The sequence below is a fragment of the Zingiber officinale genome, chromosome 11A (genome assembly GCF_018446385.1).
Source record: "Zingiber officinale cultivar Zhangliang chromosome 11A, Zo_v1.1, whole genome shotgun sequence".
Classification (NCBI taxonomy): Eukaryota; Viridiplantae; Streptophyta; class Magnoliopsida; order Zingiberales; family Zingiberaceae; genus Zingiber; species Zingiber officinale.
In genome coordinates, this window is record NC_056006.1 from 82,239,600 (window position 1) to 82,258,849 (window position 19,250).

The window sequence follows — 19,250 nt, forward strand, 5'->3', positions numbered from 1 at the left end:
CTGTTTGAAGTATTGCCTCCCGTCACCTCCATGGGGGAGGCCTAAGCGGCTGACTCTTCCGTATGTGTCTCGCTCTCACCCTCATGAGAGCCGATCGGAGTGATGCCCTGTCGCTCCATCTCTTTGGCGGCTGCCGCCTCGAGCACCTCGACTTTCCTCTTCAAAATCCCGAGCATCACAGACTCCATGACGATATTTGTTGCAAAGAAAAAAGAAAAAATCAGTTAGCACTCAAAGTATTTGTGCAAGTGAAATGTTTACCGAAGCTGCTCGGAAGTGGAGTGCGGCTCGGACTCAGGCCGAATATATACAGCACGCCTTCAGGCAGAAGCTTGTTGAAATCGAGCTTCAAACCGGCAAGCAGATTCGCGGCCTCGAGATAGTCCGGTCGGCTCTTATATCTTTTTAGCTCGGGAGAGGTAGGCGGCCCGACCTACCATTTGGTTCGGAAGGAAGCCCACTCGGGGAGACGGAGATAGAAGTAATACTCCTTCCAGTGTTTATTGGAGGAAGGAAGTTTATCAAAGAAGACTAGACCGGGCCGAGCCTGGAATAAATAGGTACCTAGCTCGGACTGCTTGGGATAATAAAAATAGTAAAAAAATTTCGGTCAGAGAGGGATGCGGTGTATCTTAAACAGTACAACCACTCCACACAAAAGACGGAAAGTGTTGGGAACTAGTTGGGCGAGCGGAAGACCAAAGAAGTTGCAAACATCGGCAAAGAAGGGGTGAAGAGGAAACTGTAGACCGGCTGTGAATTGGTCGCGGAAAAAACAGATGGCTCCGCTCGGCGGTTTGTGAGGCTGAGCGGTTGGTGAGGGTAGAATAAGTTCGAGGTCAGACGGAACGTCAAAACCATCAAGCAAAGCCTCAGCGTCACGCCGGTCGAAGCGAGATTCCAAGGTAGTATACCAAGGACCTAAAGCGGGATCTATGGGTCGGGATGAACTGGCCATTATCCGATCGGGCAAGAAAGCAAAGGCAAAGTAAATAGGAAATGACACAAGGCAAGGAGAAGATGAAAGGGACAACGACTAGAAGACTAGAACTCGACAAAAAAGACGAAGAAAACAGAGAGGAAAGGTGGAGGAACCTTACGAAGAGGCTGGGGATCGAGGGAAGATGGCGGGGAATCGTCGGAGAACAGTGAGGCGGAGTCGCCGGAATGCTGAAGCACCAAAGGAAGGCGGCGGAACACGCGGAGGCAAAGGTGTGACGGGAAAGGAAGGTGACAGCTTTATATGGTCGGGCCCGATCGGCCTCGACCGTCCGATGCAGGTCATAGGAACCGAGGCCCCCATCGGGCCGTTCATTTCAAAACGTCGATGTCCCATCGAACGCATCGCCGAACCGTACAATGACGCCAACAGAGGTGCCACATGGCATCAGGCCATAAGGGCACATTTAATGAACGCCATTACGGCGCATAGCGCGCGTGCTCGGTCTTAATGGAGAAGATTTGCACGAATCCCGAGGAGATCCGAAGGTCGTCAGCGAGGACCATCGACACGGTAGCAAAGCCAGCGCTCGAAAGTGCCCGAGCGACCGTTTTGAGGATTATTCCCGAGTGGAAGGGTGGTATCACTCAGGCTGACCGGCGGTCCAGTCAGTTGGACTTAGCGCCTTCTTCGACTAGACTTGAAGGAGAGACATGTGATCCGATGATAAGGACGGGGGATCCTCATTGGCGGAAGGTCAACGACACGTGGAGGTCAAAGGTCAAGAGATTCAACCCTGAGATTGGCCGACCGGACGAAGCGGGCCGACCGTTCGGGCTATGCAGGCCGACGGACCGTGAATCCCCTGAACCGAATGAAGACAACCCGACTGAGGGTCGGGTTTCCGACGCTCAAAGGTAAAAAGGTTTTAAGGCAGAGCGGGGTGTTCGTTCGGCCGGGGCACCAGGCAACAGAGGCAGGAGCAATCTCATCCGAGCATACGACCGGGAGTTATCCCGGTCGGGCCGATACTTATAACTGGCGACAGAAGTAATACTCCTGCCGAGCGGCCGACCTGCTCGGCCCGGGAACAGACAGGGAACGCAAGAGGACAAAGGAGACAGAGGATAACATCATCCTCGAGACACCTGCCGCTGATAAGCAGCAGAGTTGGCGGCCGAGCCGTACACAGGATCATACGGTAGAAGCTTCCATCATCACATCCGAGATATGCTCGGACGATTGCGGAATGACGCCAGAGGTACTTTTCTGACACAGGCTCGTTAAGGTATGTTTGGGGAAGCGTGCACGCATCGGGAAGCGTGCCCGCGTTTTCCCGGGATCCTATATAAGGACCCCCAGACGTCGACAAAGGTATGCACAACTCTTTACTGTAGCCACATTACTCTGCCTCTCTCGTTGCCTGACTTGAGCGTCGGAGGGTCGTCGCCGGGAAACCCCTCCCGACTCGGCTTCTTTGCAGGTTTACCGGAGAGCTACACTACCAGTCGGAGATAGCGGAGCATACCATCTCCTCAGCGTCCGTCGACTCAGCGTTCGGACATGATCAAGATTATTATCTGCCCCTTTATTAACTTCTGCCAAAAGCAGTCACCATCAATAGTTGATTATTCACATGCTTATGCACAGAAGATGAACAAAGCTAAAAAAAAAAAAAAAATGGCAAATTTTGATATATTTAAAATTGCCTCTTGAAGATATAAAAATGTTCTTAATAGGAAGTAGATCTGTCTTAATATTTTTTTTTCTCATATTATAAAAATTTGAATTCTCTTATTATTATCATATGCATTAGATTTGATTTTTATATATGAAAAATATTATTGCCATCTGCATACTCTTTATTTTATTTTTAGGCACGCCTAATGTTTTCATTAGGGATGACAATTTTCCTCGCGAGTTTGGGGTCCCGCGGAGAAAACCCGAAATGGGGATGGGGATCCCCGATTTTTTGGGGATGGGGCGGGTTTGGGGCGGGTATGGGAATACTATCCCCATCCCCGAACCCGCCCCGAATATTATTATTATTAATATTAATAATTAATAATATGATTTTTTTAAAAAATACTAATAATAGTGTTAATATTAATATTAAAATTTTTGAAAATATTATTAATAATAATATTATTGATATTGATATTAATATTATTATTAATAATTATTATTAAATAATAATAATAATAATATAAATTAATTTAGAAATGGGGCGGGGATGGGGAATCCCCGAACCCGTGGGTTCGGGTTCGGGTTCGGGGAATCCCTGAACCCGAAAAAATGAAAACGGGGCGGGGATGGGAATGACAAACCCGGCCCCGCCCCGCCCCGCCCCGCCCTGTTGCCATCCCTAGTTTTCATATAGTAATAGGTTTTTTTTTTATTTCTGTCCTATGATTTTTTTAAAAAAAAACATTTTTTTTCTAAATCATCCAGTGTCTCACTTGGTTTTTTTTTTTTTTTTTATCAATGAATAGTGGAAAGGGATATCCATTTGATTAAAAAAATAAAATGAGATTTGAAAAAAAGAGGTATTTTTTTTTTTTGCCCTTTTTTTTATAACTATCAACACTCAGATCCATAAAGACTTATATTGTTAAAAAAATATTTTTGTTTATCTTATTTTTTTAATCCAAGTATTCATTTTTAACGTACTAATCAAAGAAAAAAATAATTAATCAGGCTAACGCACTTAATCAAAAAGACTAAGACGTGATTATTTTACCTTCTTTGATTAAGTAACGTCTCAGCAGAAAAAATAATCAGTCCGGTTCAGGATAACCAGTCTAGACCGAAACCGGCCCACCATGCTCCCGTGTCTTTTATTTAAATACTTATCTGACGGACATTCACAAAGCTTTGGAGGGAAACCCTAGCGGCGGCGAGCTCGCTCTTTGGATTCTTAGATTCAAGATGAAGGTGCTATACGTTATTCTTCTGATAATTTCAATTGCACGGTTTTTCCTTCTCAATCTACTTTTGCTGTTTTAACTTTGTTCATTGTTGAATATCGTTAAAATGACCGTCTTTTCAACATTGTAGCAAAAGCTTGCAGTATCTAATATACTTTTTATACTGTTTGCTTGTAATTGCTGCAGTTCAACATCGCGAATCCTACAACTGGGTGCCAGAAGAAGCTCGAGATAGATGACGACCAGAAGCTGTGAGTTCTTGATAAATCCCTCGAACCTTTGTTTGCAAAATCCTAGTTTTCTTATATCATTTTATTTTTTGAAGTGGAGGTTGATGGTGGTCAAATATCACTTTTTTCTAATACTTTAATAGTAACAAACTGAAAATTTGGTTATGTTTTTTATTTTTTGTTGCGGTTGTATGAAGTAAAAGCTACTCCCTCAAAAATAAAGTAAGGGGATTCAGTTCCTTGATTTGTTTGGTTGTTTAATTCCTGGATACCTGGTTGTTGATGAAATGTTTGCTTGTTCTCCAATTTGTCTTCCCATTCAGCCACTATACTCCCCTTTATCGTTTTGTTTCTGCCAATGCTTGAAATAATTTCATCATATTCAGTTGATTTCGAACATATAAGTTGTATGACGTAGGATTCATAAAGCAAAATAAGTTTAACAAAGAAGTGGAGGAACAAGAAAGAAATTCTCATCCAACAGATATTGTGCATATTTCCTGTTCTAAACTCAATCAGTCATATAAGCTGCAAGCCTGCAAGGAATATATGCAGATTTTTAAGTGTGTTGTGACAAACATGGAACCTTTACAAAGTTTGTAAACTTATCCTCAACTACATGCTGCTAAATATGTATTGTACACTATAATTTCTGACCAGCAATGCATATTTTGATCCTTAACGATAAGTTAATAACTTCTTGATTGTTCACAGACGTGCTTTTTATGACAAGAGAATATCTCAGGAAGTCAGTGGAGATGCTCTTGGCGAGGTGTGACACTACTATATTGCAATAATAATAATATCCAATTAGATTATAATAGTATTTTGATGTTCAATACTGAATCCCCAATTTGCATATGCATACCCCATAGGAGTTCAAGGGCTATGTTTTTAAAATCATGGGAGGATGCGACAAACAAGGTTTTCCAATGAAGCAGGGAGTCCTTACTACAGGTCGTGTTCGTTTGCTTTTGCACAGAGGTAAAGGACATATCTTTTTTCTCTGTCTTTATGTCGTTAGTTATCTTTGCATGCTTAGTTGTAAATTTCTATCACATGGCTCTGCCAATCAATTTTTTAGTTCTTGTTATCCTTCAATTAGTATGGGAGATTGTGGTTGGATTTCTCTATGAATAGCTTTAGTATTCTTTTTACCAATTCCTGATATATGTATGAGATGTGAATCTCCTTGTGCAGGGACACCTTGCTTTCGAGGTTACGGTAGACGAAATGGTGAGCGCAGGAGGAAATCTGTTCGGGGATGCATTGTTAGCCCTGACCTTTCAGTTTTAAACTTAGTCATTGTTAAAAAAGGCGAGAATGATCTTCCTGGACTGACTGATATTGAGAAGCCTAGAATGAGAGGACCAAAGAGGGCCTCGAAAATCCGGAAGCTTTTCAACCTCTCCAAGGATGATGATGTTCGCAAGTATGTCAACACTTACCGCCGGACCTTTACAACTAAATCTGGTGAGTCATTTTTAGTCAGTAAGATTGTGTTTTGCTGAATTAGTGAGATTTATTACGCTATGCTTTCTATAAACATCTGTTATTATTTCTCGAGCAATTTAACCAGTTAGGCTGACAACATCCTAATTAGGTTTTATGTGTTTGGCAACATCATTTTCCGATTGATGGCAGTTTGAGCCGTATCGTATAGGTCATCCAGTACAAGGTTACACTTATCTTCTGGCCCATGATTTTGTAGGCAAGAAACGCAGCAAGGCGCCAAAGATTCAGAGGCTTGTCACTCCATTGACGCTGCAAAGAAAGCGAGCCAGGATTTCTGAGAAGAAAAAGAGAATCGCCAAGGCCAAGTCTGAAGCTGCCGAGTACCAAAAGCTTCTCGCCTCCAGACTCAAGGAGCAGCGTGATCGAAGAAGTGAGAGTTTGGCCAAGAGGAGATCCAAGCTTTCTGCTGCCTCCAAGCCTTCAATCGTTGCCTAAACATTTCATTCACCAAGTTACATGAGCTTGTGCTCATGGTTAAAGCTGTATGACAGTTTCAGATAACTCGACTGCTCTGCTTAAGTTTTTCTTTATTATCTTTGAATGATTTGATTGGGGTAGATCGTTTTTTGAAACTAAGCAACTTATTATATTCCCAAAAGCAGCTACTGCGCATTATTTTATTACTCATATCACACGAACACTTGCGACACGACGATGGCACAGACTTAAGGCACGAATAATTACATCCACTAAGCAGCGGCGGCGGCATCGCTCACTCGACGGATACATGGCGGACGTCCTTGCGCTCCTCCGGCTTCACCTTCGGCACCACCACTCGCAACACTCCGTTCTTCATCTCCGCCTTGACTCCTCCTAATTCGTACTCGTTTTCCGGCAGTTCGATGCGACTGCTGTACCTACGCCTCCCCCTTTCCCTTCCTTCGTCTCCCCCCTGTTCCACTTCGCCGCCTTCCTCTCCCTCCTCCGCTGCCTCTCCTTTAATCACCAAAGTGTTATTCTCTACCATCAACTGCACGTCGTCCTTTCCCAGTCCCGGCATTTCCACCTTCAGATACAACGCCTTGTCGTCCTCCCTGGCGTCCCACCCGCGCCACGCTCCGCCGGCGGTTCCCCTCCCAGCCCCGAACGGGAAATCCAACATCTGGTCCACCATATTGAACACGTCCATTAGGCTCCGCCGCGGGTTGAAAGGATCTAACGCATCTGCAACAGCAGAACATCTTGTTAAAGTGAAAAATTAGCAGCGAAGAATCATTTGCTATCCATTAATTTTAATTTGGCCAAAAAACCTCCCAAGGTGGGGAAGAGGTCCCCACTCCGATGACGACGGGGAACCGGAGCCGCATCGCGGCGGCGGGGGACGGCGACGCTGCTCTCCACAGTTCCTGGACTCGGCGCGACGGAGGTCGAGGCAGTGAAGGAGCGAGAAAGAGCAGCGACCGCAGAGGGACGGAGCTTGTTGACGGCTGCTGCTCTCCTGGAGACGAGCAAGGCGGAGGCGGCCATCGGTCTCTTGTCAGATGGCTTGATTCTGATTCACTTTCGTGAGGAAGAAGCAGGCAATAAATAGAAGGTGGCGCGAAGACCAGAGCTTTCTAGAGTGAAGAGCACAGCTGGATTCTGAATTAATAGGAGGGAAAAGGCGGCAAAGAAAGTGATCACCAGAGCTTTCTAGAGTGGACTAGAGTGAAGGAGATCAAGATAGTGGAGCCTCAGCCGTGCGATTAATATCCAACGGCCCTCCTTATTTTATATGCCACTGATCGTTAGAACCTATCTTAAGACCTGTCGCGACTTACAGCATAAGTTCCATCCTATATTTTACCTATAAGAGATAGAGGCCCATGAAACTCTTCAAGAAACTCAACCAGGTCGTTGGACCAAACTGCGCCTTGGGCTCACTATATCCCAAGCCTGTTTAAAACACTAGTTGTTCCATATAAGCAATCATGAAACATCCAGCACCCAATTTAGGTCCAAAAAACCCATGAAAACATGTAATGAAAGAGCATTACTCACATAGGCAACGTTGGAAGGGAATGTAAGGGCTCAAAATGTCGACACCATCATTCGTCAATCATCATGTCGCCACATCTCAGTGAAAGTGTCGTATCTGGAACTTGTTTGACAATTATTTGCCGCGTCAAATTATAATTTGGATATGCTGAAAGGCAAGTTGCGTGTTAGCAGAAATAGATACTCGGGTGGTAGATTTGCAACACAGGAATATGAATTAGATAACTACACTATGAGAAAGCGCAACAAAAAGATAGATGTACCAAGTGTTGCACCTGATTCAGCATCTTCATATTCTGATGTGTGGGAGGTGCTGCTGGGGCTATCACAAACTATGGTTTGTGAAAGAGGCTGCGTCTGGCTTATAGTTGAGTCGGAAGTTGCAGAATTGTGTATCACTTCTTCGGCATCTCTTGCATGGCCGAGGCTTGTTGTATGGCTGAGACTTGGTTTATCCTGACTCATGTTGCAGTTAAGAGTTAGTTTATATGGTCCACATGACTGAATCCATAATATAATAAATTAACTGAGTTCAGAATCGCTTTGCTTAAATGTCTGACAATTTAGTTGCTAAGATGCTCCTGCACATTGCCTGGCAAAAGCTGTTTTAGAAGCAGTAAGGACAACAAAACAAGTGGTGGAGTAGGTTCTTGATCGTCTGCTTTTAGTAACTATTTTGAATGATGGTCATGCAATTCCTAGGAAATTAATTATAATGATTAAAGGCCGCAAGTAATTTACTTATGTAATTAATGTTGGAGGATGGATATATAGGGAATGAGCTTGAACAAAGGAGCCTCAGCCACTGGTATCCAGTAATAAAGTAAAAAAAATGTAAAATGAAAATGTATATACAACCTTGATTTCACGGTAGTGGACGAGAACAATGTGCATGAGATTACTGCAACAGGAAATAGAAGAATGAATAGTTAAAATTTACAAATAATAATGAAAATTATGAAAGTTCATGAGCATCATATAGGATTCCACTAAGGCTACAAAAAAATGACATGAAAGCAAATGAAGATACTAAAAGTCAGAAATTAAATTAATACTAAAACGGTGACAAGAATGTTGTTCTATTTAACGTTTGTCATCATATTTGTCAATGTGAACATAGCCTTTTACAAATGCATTTTATATAATGAAAAGGTATGACGAAGGTTCATTCATTCACAACTTGGAAAAATGTAACACAAGTCCTTGTCACTCAATTTGAAATCAGCCAGGGCCCTTGGAGATAGGCTTTCAAGTTTCAACAGCTTAGCAATGGTACTTCATTTGGATGGATTTTGACGCAATATTAAAATAATTCAACAATAAACAAAAATGGGTCTCAAACACATCAATACTAATAATTCTAGATTTTCTAAAAGAAATAATGAATTTTGAAAAATAACAATTTTGTTTATATGCAATATTTTCAGCCATTTGCTGATGAAGTAGAAATGCAGTGAAAGTCTTAGTATTATAGTTTGGAAGAATAAAGAAGCATTTAGAACTCACTCTTTCAACATCCAATAACTTCGTCTTTGAAATTTTTTGTTCTCTTCACCATGAGCATAATAGCAATGAAGCATATCAACGCTTCCAACCTGGAGCCATCAACTTAATTTTAGTTGAAATCAAGGTTCTAAAACTTAACTATCCTTCTCTCAGGAGCTACACCCCAAATACAAAACTGATTTTTTCCCCCCAACTTCCACAAAATCTCTGAATATTCTACTGTCCATTTCAGCAAGCATGCATGTCATACCATTCTAGATAGCATCGCGGCCTGTGAGGCAAGGCAAGAAACGATAATAAAATGATGCAAACTCTGCATTGCATGGGGCAACTTATTCCTTAAATGCGTCACGGGGTGATTGGTTCCCATATGAATAGCATTATTAAATGTACCTAGATCCTTAGACCATGCCCCCAAAAGTGCATCAATTAGTCTGCATGTGACGTAGAAAACATAAATTCCCAACATTTTAACCTATCTATTCTTGTTAAAATCAAAAGGCAAGGATTACAAACTATTATAAAATGGAAATAGACCATCACAAAATTTACTTACTTTTAGTCTCTCATGAGCTTCTTTAACAGTCTTTTCATCCTTTTTCTTTCTCCAGTTATGACCATCCTTCCTGAAGTACCTTAACACTTTTCGATCAAATAAAAATAGGGATCCACCTAAGAGAAAAAAAGACAGTTTTTCAACATTAGGAATACAAAAAGACAAAGAGAAAAAATAATAATTAAAGAGCAACAACAGAAGAAAGTTTTTTTTCTCTTGTCATCCTTGTCAGGGGTTGGATTGGCAGCCGAGCATGGTCCTCGACTGCTAAGTGGATATGGTGACCCTTGTTTTTCTTTAGGCGATGGTTATATCTCAGTTTGTCATCTGTGGATAGCTCAAGTTGATGGATAGGATGATTGTCGACCGCTCACTTGGGTTGAATTGTTTACATCTTGTTTTTCTGGAATTGAATTGGGTTTCAAGCATTTGTATTGAAGTAAGTAGGATTCGGGAGTCTGCTGCCAATGTAGTAATTCTCTTTGGTGAAGGGTGATGTGGCGGATATGGGAGTCCTGAGCCCATACATGACCGGGTCAAAGGTCAAGGTGCTCAATCAAAAATCAAGCGGAGATGTAAGTCAAAGAGAAGGCTATAGCAGATCCTAGCCAAGACTAGACCCCTCTAGCTCAGTCCACCTGGCTCCTCGACTCGGTCCACCAAACTCTTTCAACTCAATGACTCTTGACAACTACAACCTGATCGAGCCTGACCCTTCAGCTAAGTTACCCCGAGCCCCCTTAGCTTGGTGTCATCCGACCTCTTTAGACCCCTCCAACTCAGTTTCACCCAATCTCTCCAGACACTAGACTAAATCCAACTCTTCTAACCCGGCTTAGGCTGAGACTCTCCAGAGGTGGGGGGAGAATGTGGGTGCTGTGATGCGTGGAGAACGTGGGGAGACAAGAGACGTGGGTAGCGGAGTTGGGTTTTAGTGTCTGCCCACGAAGCAAACGTGGAAGAAGGTATAAAAGGAAGCCCGCCCCAACAGGTACTATTCTGCACATACAGATCTAAACTCTTCTTCTTCATTGTTTTTCTCCTCTCCCAGCCCTTGTGCTAACTTGAGTGTTGGAGTAGCCCACCTAGTTCAATCTCGGCACCCATTTTAACCTCTTGCTGAGTGTTGCAGGAATCCTAGGAACTCTCCTCACCACCAGATCATCAAAGATCTTCTCGACAGTAGCTGCTCACCGGTGACTCACCTAGAAGCGGATTTAGGCAAGAAAAAAGGGTATATATTTTTGGGAAAAATTCTTGCTCTGGTGTTTGCCAGAGCTACGCCTTGGATTTCAAGATTGCATAGGGTTGTGCATCTTGTTTTGGTGTTGGCGAATGGGGCTGGGTTTCTGAATGGCAGAGTGTTCTCCTTATTTCTGAATGGCGAATGGAGCATGATTTCTGAAAGATTAACGCCTCTGCAGGCATGGGTGACAATTTAGTTGAGGCAAAAGCACTCAAGGAGGATAATATGGATGTTGTCTTGGACGAATTAGGTGCTAAAGTTATTGATGATTCCCTTAAACAAAAGGTTGACGAGGAGGTGAAGCATTTTTCTGGCAGGCAGAATTAAGTTAACGAGAGGTTTCTTCAGTCCTTTAGTCGTGTGCGGTGCAACTTTCTGTTCAAAGTAAAACTAATTCAAGCACAGTCAAAATTCGCTTATTGGTTCAGAGGCACACGCATTCTGCATAAATATATAAATAAACGACGGAAACTTGATTTCATACTTGGAGGTTTATTTGGAGGTTCTGGTGCAATACGAAATTGCCCATGGTTTTGAAGTATTTCACAAATTTCAGCAGGGCGTAGCCATCGATGTTGTGCTTCCACAAGTAATTGTTCAATATCTGTACATCCGCAAATCATCTCATCAGAGAGAAACAATAATAAGACACAAGCGTCTACAATAGAATGAAAGTCAACATAGAATGCTCTGATTATGGTTCAAGATGAAATTCATTACAAACAGACGTTTAAATATCAGTTATAAGTCCAAGGATTTTGAGTAGTTACAATCACCAACATGTAACAGTGGAGAACAGTGTTTCTTAATTTCCTATGCCTTGTTTTTGGCATTTATCTGATTGTAAATAAACTATAGTCGCATCGATCTCGTCTGGAAGTAATAGAACAGGGGAGCATAAAAATCAAGCAAAACTACATTCGCATCGACCATGTAAGTAATAGAAAACATGAACATACCAATCAAGCACTGAGAATGACAAAATGAAAATTAAATATGGACAAACGAATTTACACATGCATACAAAAACAAGACAACGGATCTACACATGCATACAAAATAAAGAAGAAAACAAATACTGCGAAAGACAAGAAAGAGCGAAAAACCACAAAAAGATAAAACTCCTCACCAAAAGATGGATCTGCTTCACCTCGCCTAGCACTCGCCATCTGATCCCCGATTTGTTGTTGATTCTCAAAACGCCGAAAACGCCGAATCTCCCACCATCTCAACGACTAAAAGGGCCCGCTTGAATCCGAGGCTAACCGATCACGCAGAACTTCTCGAAAGATCACCAGGGCCCGAAGCGATCGACAGCACAGAGATCGAGAGCGACAAAAAGGGGCGACCTTAGAAGAAGACGAGGACGCGAAAGGGAACGCTTGGGGGCGAGCCGGCGAGCTGAAACGATAGAGGAACAAAATTAGGAAGAGACGGCGAATTCCACTGCATCGATCGAACCCCCATTTTTCATCTCTATCTAAAATGCGTTATTTAATTATTTTCGTGCCCGACTTTTTTTTACAATTTTACCCTTCCCCGGTCGTACGTGTCGCTACGGGATCACGGAATTATTCCTTCGACCACACCTGCAGTACTCCGCAGGTTGACCTGTCTTCTCATTCGACGTAACTTGGGACCCTGGGCGGGACCTACCTGGGATTTCCAAGAAATCTGTTATTTGTGTGACAGTCACAGCCCAACTAGATTATTTAGTCAGGATTTTGATAGAACTGTGGCGTTACCGTCTTAAACAAATGCCTCCTATGAGGCGATGAGCACAAGTTCATTAACGGAAGGAAAAAAAAAAAAATTCATATTCTTTCTTTCTTTCTTTTTTATTTGTTTATTTAAATATATAAAATTAGAAAATTAACTTCACATTTATTAAATACTTAGGCGAAAACCTAAGACATTTTATATACATTTATTAATTAAAATTTACACATTCAAATAATTATAATTCATTTATTAAAATTGTAGATGCCAAATATTGGACGCTGCAAATATTTTTATTGTGATTAAAAAAATTTAAAAAAATAATTTTTAAAATTAATATAATAAGTCAGGATTAGCGTCGAGATAAAAAAAATAACTAAAATAATATTTTTTAAAATTAATATAATAAAATAAAAATGAAATTAGAATATAAAATTTTTTAATTTTCTTTACCCATTCTTCCATCCCAAATCGGGAGATAAAAATTTCTTTCATGAACATGGATAAGGAAGATGTCCGCTCACTGCCTCAGGACATTCCTCCCAGACAGGGTTTTAAACCTCACCTCACCTCACCGCCTCCCAAACGGTGCGTACTAGAAAGTATCTCTTCCAGACACCTTAAGCAAAGACAGAGTAGCGCTTATCTTGCAAAATTTAAGAGTAACCGACCTTCTCATGGACAAAAAGATCGAATCGATGCAAGAATTCCTGTTGAAAACTATATTTTGAGAAAGTACCATTGTCGAAATTCAGACACAGAACAAAAGGCTCGCACTTCCAACTTCCTCAGAAGGAAGCATACAGTAGATCGACTAAACACATAAAGGCAGCCTAAATCTTAGATAAGAAAAAGAACTAATTGCAGAACAAATTTCAATACGAACTGCACGAAAAGCATATCAAAGAACAAGACCAAGAAGATGCAGATATTAGCTCTCATATTCTGTGTTATCAGCCCTTTCGATTTCTCAGAATAGCGTATATGTCTAGAGTGACTTCGATCATCGAGCAGGATACTCCATATAACAAAATCTCAAAAAAAAAAAAAAAATTGCAATTTCACAGAACATATCAACCCAAAGAAGATAAATAATCATAGCAGCTCTCATAATCTCTGTTATCAGCTTTCAGCTATCTCAGAATAGCGTATATTGTCAAAAAGTTGACTTCAATCATCGAGCCGTGCGGATCAAAAGAGACTAATCGAAAGCATGGATAAGAAAGCGGCAAGAAATCGTGGATGACAGGGAAGGGTCGAAAACAGAGAGAAAACCATGTCGTAGTTCGGTTACTTGTTAGTCAGGGAAGAGGAGGAGGAGGAGCGGATGAGACACTTCATGGATCCTCTCCCCGTCGTCGGCGGAGAATACAAGAGCATATCAAGAGAGGGAGTGTTGCCCGTAGGTCACAGGGAAACCCTAGCCGCCAGGGGGTTGTGATCCAACACACTTATAATACGCCGACTGACGATTTGGGCAATTAACGGAGGCCCAAATCGAACCGATCCATAGAGTCAAGTATAGTCAAAAGTTTGCCATTGTGGTTCCCTGCTTCCGCTTCCTGAATCGCTCTTGCTCTTCATCGCCGCCGCCGCCGCCATATCGTTCTTCGCGGCCGTGAATCCAAGCACCCCAACGCTGACGGTCAAGTCCCTCGCCATCAAGAACTTCACAAGGTCAGAAACAGAGTATGACTTCTCGGTGAAAGTCAGCAACCCAAGTAACAGAGTTGGCTTGGCCCTCGCCGGCGGCGGCTGTGTTGCTGCGGCCTTCCATGACGGAAAAAAGTTCGCCGCGGGAGAGACCTCGTGGTTCTACTTCTACCAACCGCACGGGAAGTCGACTGACCTCCAAATGGTCGGTTTTCCTCCCGTAAACTGCATGTTTTAAGGATTGGAAACGTAGCCATAGGATCTGTGGAAAATCCCAGTATGAAATTCAAAATTTTCCTAATTATGGATTCTAATGATTGCTTTAATCTTCCTCCTGTATCCTAGATTTAGGAGGCATCCCTTAGGATTCAATTTTTTTAGGGAATAAATTCTTCCCATGTAGAAGAACAATATAGTAATCTATCTCCTTCCACAAAACTTTGAAACGATAGTAGTGGAACAAGCGTTATTTGCATCACTGGATTTAGTCATTATCTCGACTAAATTAAAAATTATAAAAATTCATCAGCAAAATTTCATATTTTCAATCAAAAACAAGATGACACCGACTTTTCTTTAGGTGACAATAACGATAATACAATCAAATTCTATCCATTATGATATCTTTTTTCCAATATTTCATCTTATTACTTTCTTTTTTCCTTATCTTTTACCGTTCTAGAATATTCCATGCATGACATTCCTTCAGGAACCAATTCTATTTGTCCTACTCCAGTAAAAGTATAAATCTAAATAAAAATAAAAACAAAAAAAATTCTGTGGTTAGGCAAAGCCCACTGATAGCCTCAGAGCCAAAACCAAAAGGTGCGGTCCCAGGTCAACTGAAGTTGGCCAGTCACAGAGCAACAGGTGTTCTTCAACTGGCACCTGGGCGTAGTGGCACAGCCAGGTGGCAGTAGAACCAGCCATTGGCTGATGAGAGAGGGCTGTTGCCTATATAAACTCCCTTGATTACTCCCAACATGGAGAGCTAGAGAAACAAATCTCGATTCTGAAACTCTAGCAATCTTGATAAGGTTTTAGATCTTCTGTAGTTTTTCCCCGTCTTCATAACCTCTGTTTTGGATAAAGATTTGGTTTTGCTTCATCCAGAAGCCATGGCTACAGCTATAGATGTGTATAATGGAGTGCAGCTTTTGTCATCAGATCCTTTAAATGGAGCACTTGAAGCTTTGATTCATGGTGCTTCAATTCCATCTTTCTCAGGCTCTGCTTCCCCTCCACCCTCTTCTTCTTGTCTATATCAAAATCCTGTCTTTGATTGCTTTAACTCTTCTTCTCTGAGAGCTGACATGGTGCAAGTTAGCTTCTCGAGCCCCGGTCACCTTCCTCCGTTCCAGTGGCAGCAGCAACTCTCGTCGGCCGCTTCGGGGCACTTCCTTGGCCTCCGGGCGCAACCCATGAAGCGAGCAGCCGCTTTTCCTTCGCAGCCCGCTGCCAAACTCTACCGCGGCGTCCGTCAGCGCCACTGGGGAAAGTGGGTGGCTGAGATCCGTCTTCCCCGGAGCCGCACCCGCCTCTGGCTCGGCACCTTCGACACCGCCGAGGGGGCGGCCGTGGCCTACGACCGGGCCGCCTTCAAACTCAAGGGGGACGCCGCGAGGCTCAACTTCCCGGAACTCTGGAGAAACGGGGCTCACTTCGGCCCCCCGCTCCACCACGTGGTCGAAGCCAAGCTCCAAGAACTTTGTGAAAATCTAGCCGGTTCACAGACTCAGGGGAAGGCCACACCAAACTCTGACGCTATTGGCGAACTCGGATTAAGCTCGGAGGACATCAAATCCGACAACTCGTCATCGCTGGAGGTGGACAATACCTCCTCGGGCATGTCGGCGGTGCCAGAGATCCAACACTTGGACTTCACGGATGCGCCATGGGATGAATCTGAGAGCTTTAAGCTGCGCAAGTATCCATCCTGGGAGTTTGATTGGGACTCCATTCTCTCTTTCAATTAGTGCTTCTCGATCCGCAATGTTCTCTTATCTTGTCTTTCGTTGCATCTTGGTCTGCTACTCTTTGCTGTGGCTGCTGCAAATGGAATTTTAGACATTTGCATGGCTTTACTGAGGCTTCAATCTCTTCGGTTGAGGGATAAGACTCTGAATCTACGTCAGACGATGAGTCTGAATAGTGTTCGTGTGGGTGCGTATTTATATAAAATACTTGATCGAGTCCTTCTGTTTATTGGTGTCGTATAACAGAGTATAATGTGTAAATCTAACATTAAGTTCTGGTATATGCCTTAATGTTCAGGTTTTAAATTAGATGATTTTTATAATATGATATTTAAAAGTAAAATATATTGATCTTGTCGAAAATCTGGGAAGACAGGGATGCCGGAATGACGTGTCTAAAAGGTTGATCGCATCTCCATGATCTGGATGGTGAGCTGTCTTCTAGGTTGACCGAGTCGTCCGAAGTCTTCTGGTCAACAACACCTGCAACCAACGACCGGATTGCCCAGATCCCTAGTACCTCGATGCTCGAGGCGGGTTCCGCGAACATATGAGCATCCAGATAATAATAGAGAAATGAATGCACGAATAAGGAGTATGAGAACATACCCTGGCCCGGGGGAGGGGGGGGGGCCCTCGGATGGAGCGGTGAGCCGGTCGCACTATTGATCGAGTCGTCACAACCATGAAGGATAGATAAGTGTGTCAGCTGAGGAGCTGGATCTGCCCGCCGGGAGCCGAGCGTAACTTGAATCCGGCAAACAATAGGTCGACCAGGAGATACTAGCGACATGCTGACCTAGAGATGATGTCGACACGCAGGCCAGGATATAATATAGGCACGCAGGGCGAACACACCACAGCGGCTCGCAGGCTGGAATACAACGGTGGCTCGTAGGCCAGCACAGTACCAAATCGGAGGATGATAACATCTGTGGAATTGGTGGTGGTCGTGGATCGGCGGGTGACTGTCACTGTAGGTGGCATCGGAGGGCGGCGAGGGCCACTAGAAGTGGCCGCGATGACTGCGGGACTCGGCGACAGCAGAGGCTACTGAACACGGTGGCAAAGGCCTCTGGACGTGGCGGGGTGGCCGCTGGACGTGGCAGTGATAGTGGCCGCTGGACGCGGCAGTGACAGTGGCCGCTGGACTCGATGGCGGCAAGGGCGAAGTCGCGGCTGTGAGAGGCGTTGCGAGGAGGAGGAGTGCAGCGGAGATGTTGCTGCCAACAGCAAGGTAGGTTGCGTCCGGAGCCCTTCGTCGACGGTAGTGGCGTCGACACCCACAACGTCTCGGTGGTGGAAGGGACGAAGGTTAGGAGTGGCGACACCTGTGACGTTGGCGGTGGCAGGGAAAAGCCACGTGTGTGGAGCTCCGGCCGGTGGCAACAGCGGCGGCGGCATCCAGAAGGAAATGATGGCGATGGCGCGGTGCCTGCGTCGCGAGGAGGAGGAGAGCAGCGGAGGTGGCGACTGGCGAAGGCCGGCGTCGCCAGGAGTGTGGAAAGGGGGATCCCTCTCGACGACGGAGGCCCCCTTTTTCCCCATCCATGAATAATGCTTTAAGCACTAAAACCTAAAGCCCTTAGGCCTTAACCCAAGAAAGGATGAAAATGCCCTTCCCTTCCTCCCTAATCCCTCTTATGTCCTAAGCTACATCCGCATCATATATTTTGCTCATGATAACCTTCAAACATGAAGAAATTAAATGCTTAGAACCCTCTTGACCTCTTTACTTTTCAGTCTTTTTTTTTTACGGAGCAAATATCTATATAAGGGTGAGGGAGTATCATTCTACGACCTTTCATTTACACATCTTTGAATGTATAAATTTAATTATCTCATAATGCTTATTCTGATATTGCATGGATATGAGAATAATCTTTTCATCTCCTTCTAAATTCATTTGTATGAATACAAAGAGAATTATTTTTTATTGATCAATATAAATATAACCATTAATAATAATTATGGCTTTTTAAATTCATTTGTATGAATAAAAGAGAATTATTTTTTCATTGACCAATATAAATATAACCATTAATAATAATTATGACTTTTTAATCATGTTATAAAATCAAGACATATAATTAAGCAACTGATTAAAGAAATAAATTATACATATGAGCTGATATGATGATTGGGGTGGGATCGCCCAAGTCGGGTCAAGATATAAGAGATCGATTGATATGGAGATCAAAGTTAAAGAAGGGTCAACCTTGAAAATTCGTATAGTTGGTTCCTTCGGATGAGAGATAGTCAATCGAACCGTCACACCAATTGAACTGACGGGTTGGTTAGACTTGAGCTGAGTCTTATCCTTGGTTCAAGAATAACATAGCTAACCAACTCAGCAAAGTGATCTATCCGATCAGACCATATGTCGGGTTGGACCAATTAGATACTCAGTCTTTCCGAGTTTCCTGACTAAATGAAGAGGTTGAGTCTCTAGCTATAGTTCTCTAAATCGACCAGGTAGTACCTCCGAGTGGCAGTCGGTCAAGGCACTTAGGAGGCTCGGTTAGATTATCAACTTCACAAATACTGTGCCCCTCAACCTAACGACCTCATATTACCTTTTTGGCATTTTGTGCCACATAGGACAGAAAATATTCTAAAGGCAAGCTATACACTAGAAGCTTCCAGTGTGTCAATCTTAGAGATTGTAGGTCTATTTTAGAAAAAGTGTTAGAATCCCTTTATGGTCTGCCCTTTTTGGAAACACTTTGAGATTTATGCATAAACAGTGACACTATAAAAAGAGATATCATCTACAGGCGCAAGTACACTGATAAGACACGATACCACTTGCTAATGTTCACTATACATTCATTTTACTCCAATCGACTCGATCACTGACTTGAGCGTCGGAAGGTCAATGTCAAGAACCCCTTCCCTGGACCAGCAGCTAATGCTCTTTTTGAGACACAGGGGCATTTCGGAGGCATCTTGGGATAGCGAGGAGTCTTCATCCAAGATCAAGTAGATCTGAGTCATCCATTGAA

At 43.2% G+C, this 19,250-nt stretch overlaps 4 protein-coding genes and 2 non-coding genes across 6 annotated transcripts; 2 read left to right on the forward strand and 4 right to left on the reverse strand.

Moving 5' to 3' along the window:
* Window positions 1-3,761: 3,761 nt before the first annotated feature.
* Window positions 3,762-6,169, forward strand: LOC122031070 (40S ribosomal protein S6). The gene is made up of 6 exons (XM_042590127.1): window positions 3,762-3,874; window positions 4,054-4,118; window positions 4,812-4,869; window positions 4,973-5,081; window positions 5,298-5,570; window positions 5,809-6,169. Exons 1-6 carry the CDS (start codon window positions 3,869-3,871, stop codon window positions 6,045-6,047), a joined length of 750 nt encoding a protein of 249 aa, XP_042446061.1. The 5' UTR covers window positions 3,762-3,868; the 3' UTR covers window positions 6,048-6,169.
* Window positions 6,170-6,191: 22 nt separating this feature from the next.
* Window positions 6,192-7,092, reverse strand: LOC122031072 (small heat shock protein, chloroplastic-like). Its single transcript, XM_042590129.1, has 2 exons — window positions 6,863-7,092; window positions 6,192-6,776 (listed from the first exon to the last, which is right to left on the reverse strand). The coding sequence occupies exons 1-2, from the start codon at window positions 7,077-7,079 to the stop codon at window positions 6,325-6,327; spliced, it is 669 nt and encodes a 222-aa protein (XP_042446063.1). The 5' UTR covers window positions 7,080-7,092; the 3' UTR covers window positions 6,192-6,324.
* A 504-nt stretch (window positions 7,093-7,596) lies between these two features.
* LOC122031071 (calmodulin-binding transcription activator 2-like) lies at window positions 7,597-12,358 on the reverse strand. Its single transcript, XM_042590128.1, has 7 exons — window positions 12,027-12,358; window positions 11,382-11,501; window positions 9,652-9,767; window positions 9,096-9,184; window positions 8,448-8,490; window positions 7,865-8,045; window positions 7,597-7,737 (listed from the first exon to the last, which is right to left on the reverse strand). The coding sequence occupies exons 1-7, from the start codon at window positions 12,064-12,066 to the stop codon at window positions 7,640-7,642; spliced, it is 687 nt and encodes a 228-aa protein (XP_042446062.1). The 5' UTR covers window positions 12,067-12,358; the 3' UTR covers window positions 7,597-7,639.
* Window positions 12,359-13,549: 1,191 nt separating this feature from the next.
* Window positions 13,550-13,629, reverse strand: LOC122033216. Its single transcript, XR_006126455.1, has one exon. It is a non-coding gene; the product is annotated as a small nucleolar RNA U54 (small nucleolar RNA).
* An 89-nt stretch (window positions 13,630-13,718) lies between these two features.
* On the reverse strand, window positions 13,719-13,800 carry LOC122033215. The gene has a single exon (XR_006126454.1). It is a non-coding gene; the product is annotated as a small nucleolar RNA U54 (small nucleolar RNA).
* Window positions 13,801-15,245: 1,445 nt separating this feature from the next.
* Window positions 15,246-16,483, forward strand: LOC122031068 (ethylene-responsive transcription factor RAP2-13-like). The gene has a single exon (XM_042590126.1). It carries the CDS (start codon window positions 15,388-15,390, stop codon window positions 16,243-16,245), a length of 858 nt encoding a protein of 285 aa, XP_042446060.1. The 5' UTR covers window positions 15,246-15,387; the 3' UTR covers window positions 16,246-16,483.
* Window positions 16,484-19,250: the final 2,767 nt, after the last annotated feature.

What these genes read in the sequence shown, in the direction of transcription:
- LOC122031070 (XM_042590127.1), top strand. An exon ending in TCGTTTGCTTTTGCACAGAG is followed by an intron (nt 5,082 to 5,297) that starts GTAAAGGACATA and finishes CTCCTTGTGCAG; the next exon opens with GGACACCTTGCTTTCGAGGT. An exon ending in GACCTTTACAACTAAATCTG is followed by an intron (nt 5,571 to 5,808) that starts GTGAGTCATTTT and finishes ATGATTTTGTAG; the next exon opens with GCAAGAAACGCAGCAAGGCG.
- LOC122031072 (XM_042590129.1), bottom strand. Translation starts at nt 7,079, where the DNA reads ATGGCCGCCTCCGCCTTGCTCGTCTCCAGGAGAGCAGCAGCCGTCAAC. An exon ending in CCTCTTCCCCACCTTGGGAG is followed by an intron (nt 6,777 to 6,862) that starts GTTTTTTGGCCA and finishes CTGCTGTTGCAG; the next exon opens with ATGCGTTAGATCCTTTCAAC.
- LOC122031071 (XM_042590128.1), bottom strand. Translation starts at nt 12,066, where the DNA reads ATGGCGAGTGCTAGGCGAGGTGAAGCAGATCCATCTTTTG. An exon ending in TCCACTACCGTGAAATCAAG is followed by an intron (nt 8,046 to 8,447) that starts GTTGTATATACA and finishes AACATGAGTCAG; the next exon opens with GATAAACCAAGTCTCAGCCA. An exon ending in ATATGAAGATGCTGAATCAG is followed by an intron (nt 7,738 to 7,864) that starts GTGCAACACTTG and finishes CTTGCCTTTCAG; the next exon opens with CATATCCAAATTATAATTTG.
- LOC122031068 (XM_042590126.1), top strand. Translation starts at nt 15,388, where the DNA reads ATGGCTACAGCTATAGATGTGTATAATGGAGTGCAGCTTTTGTCATCA.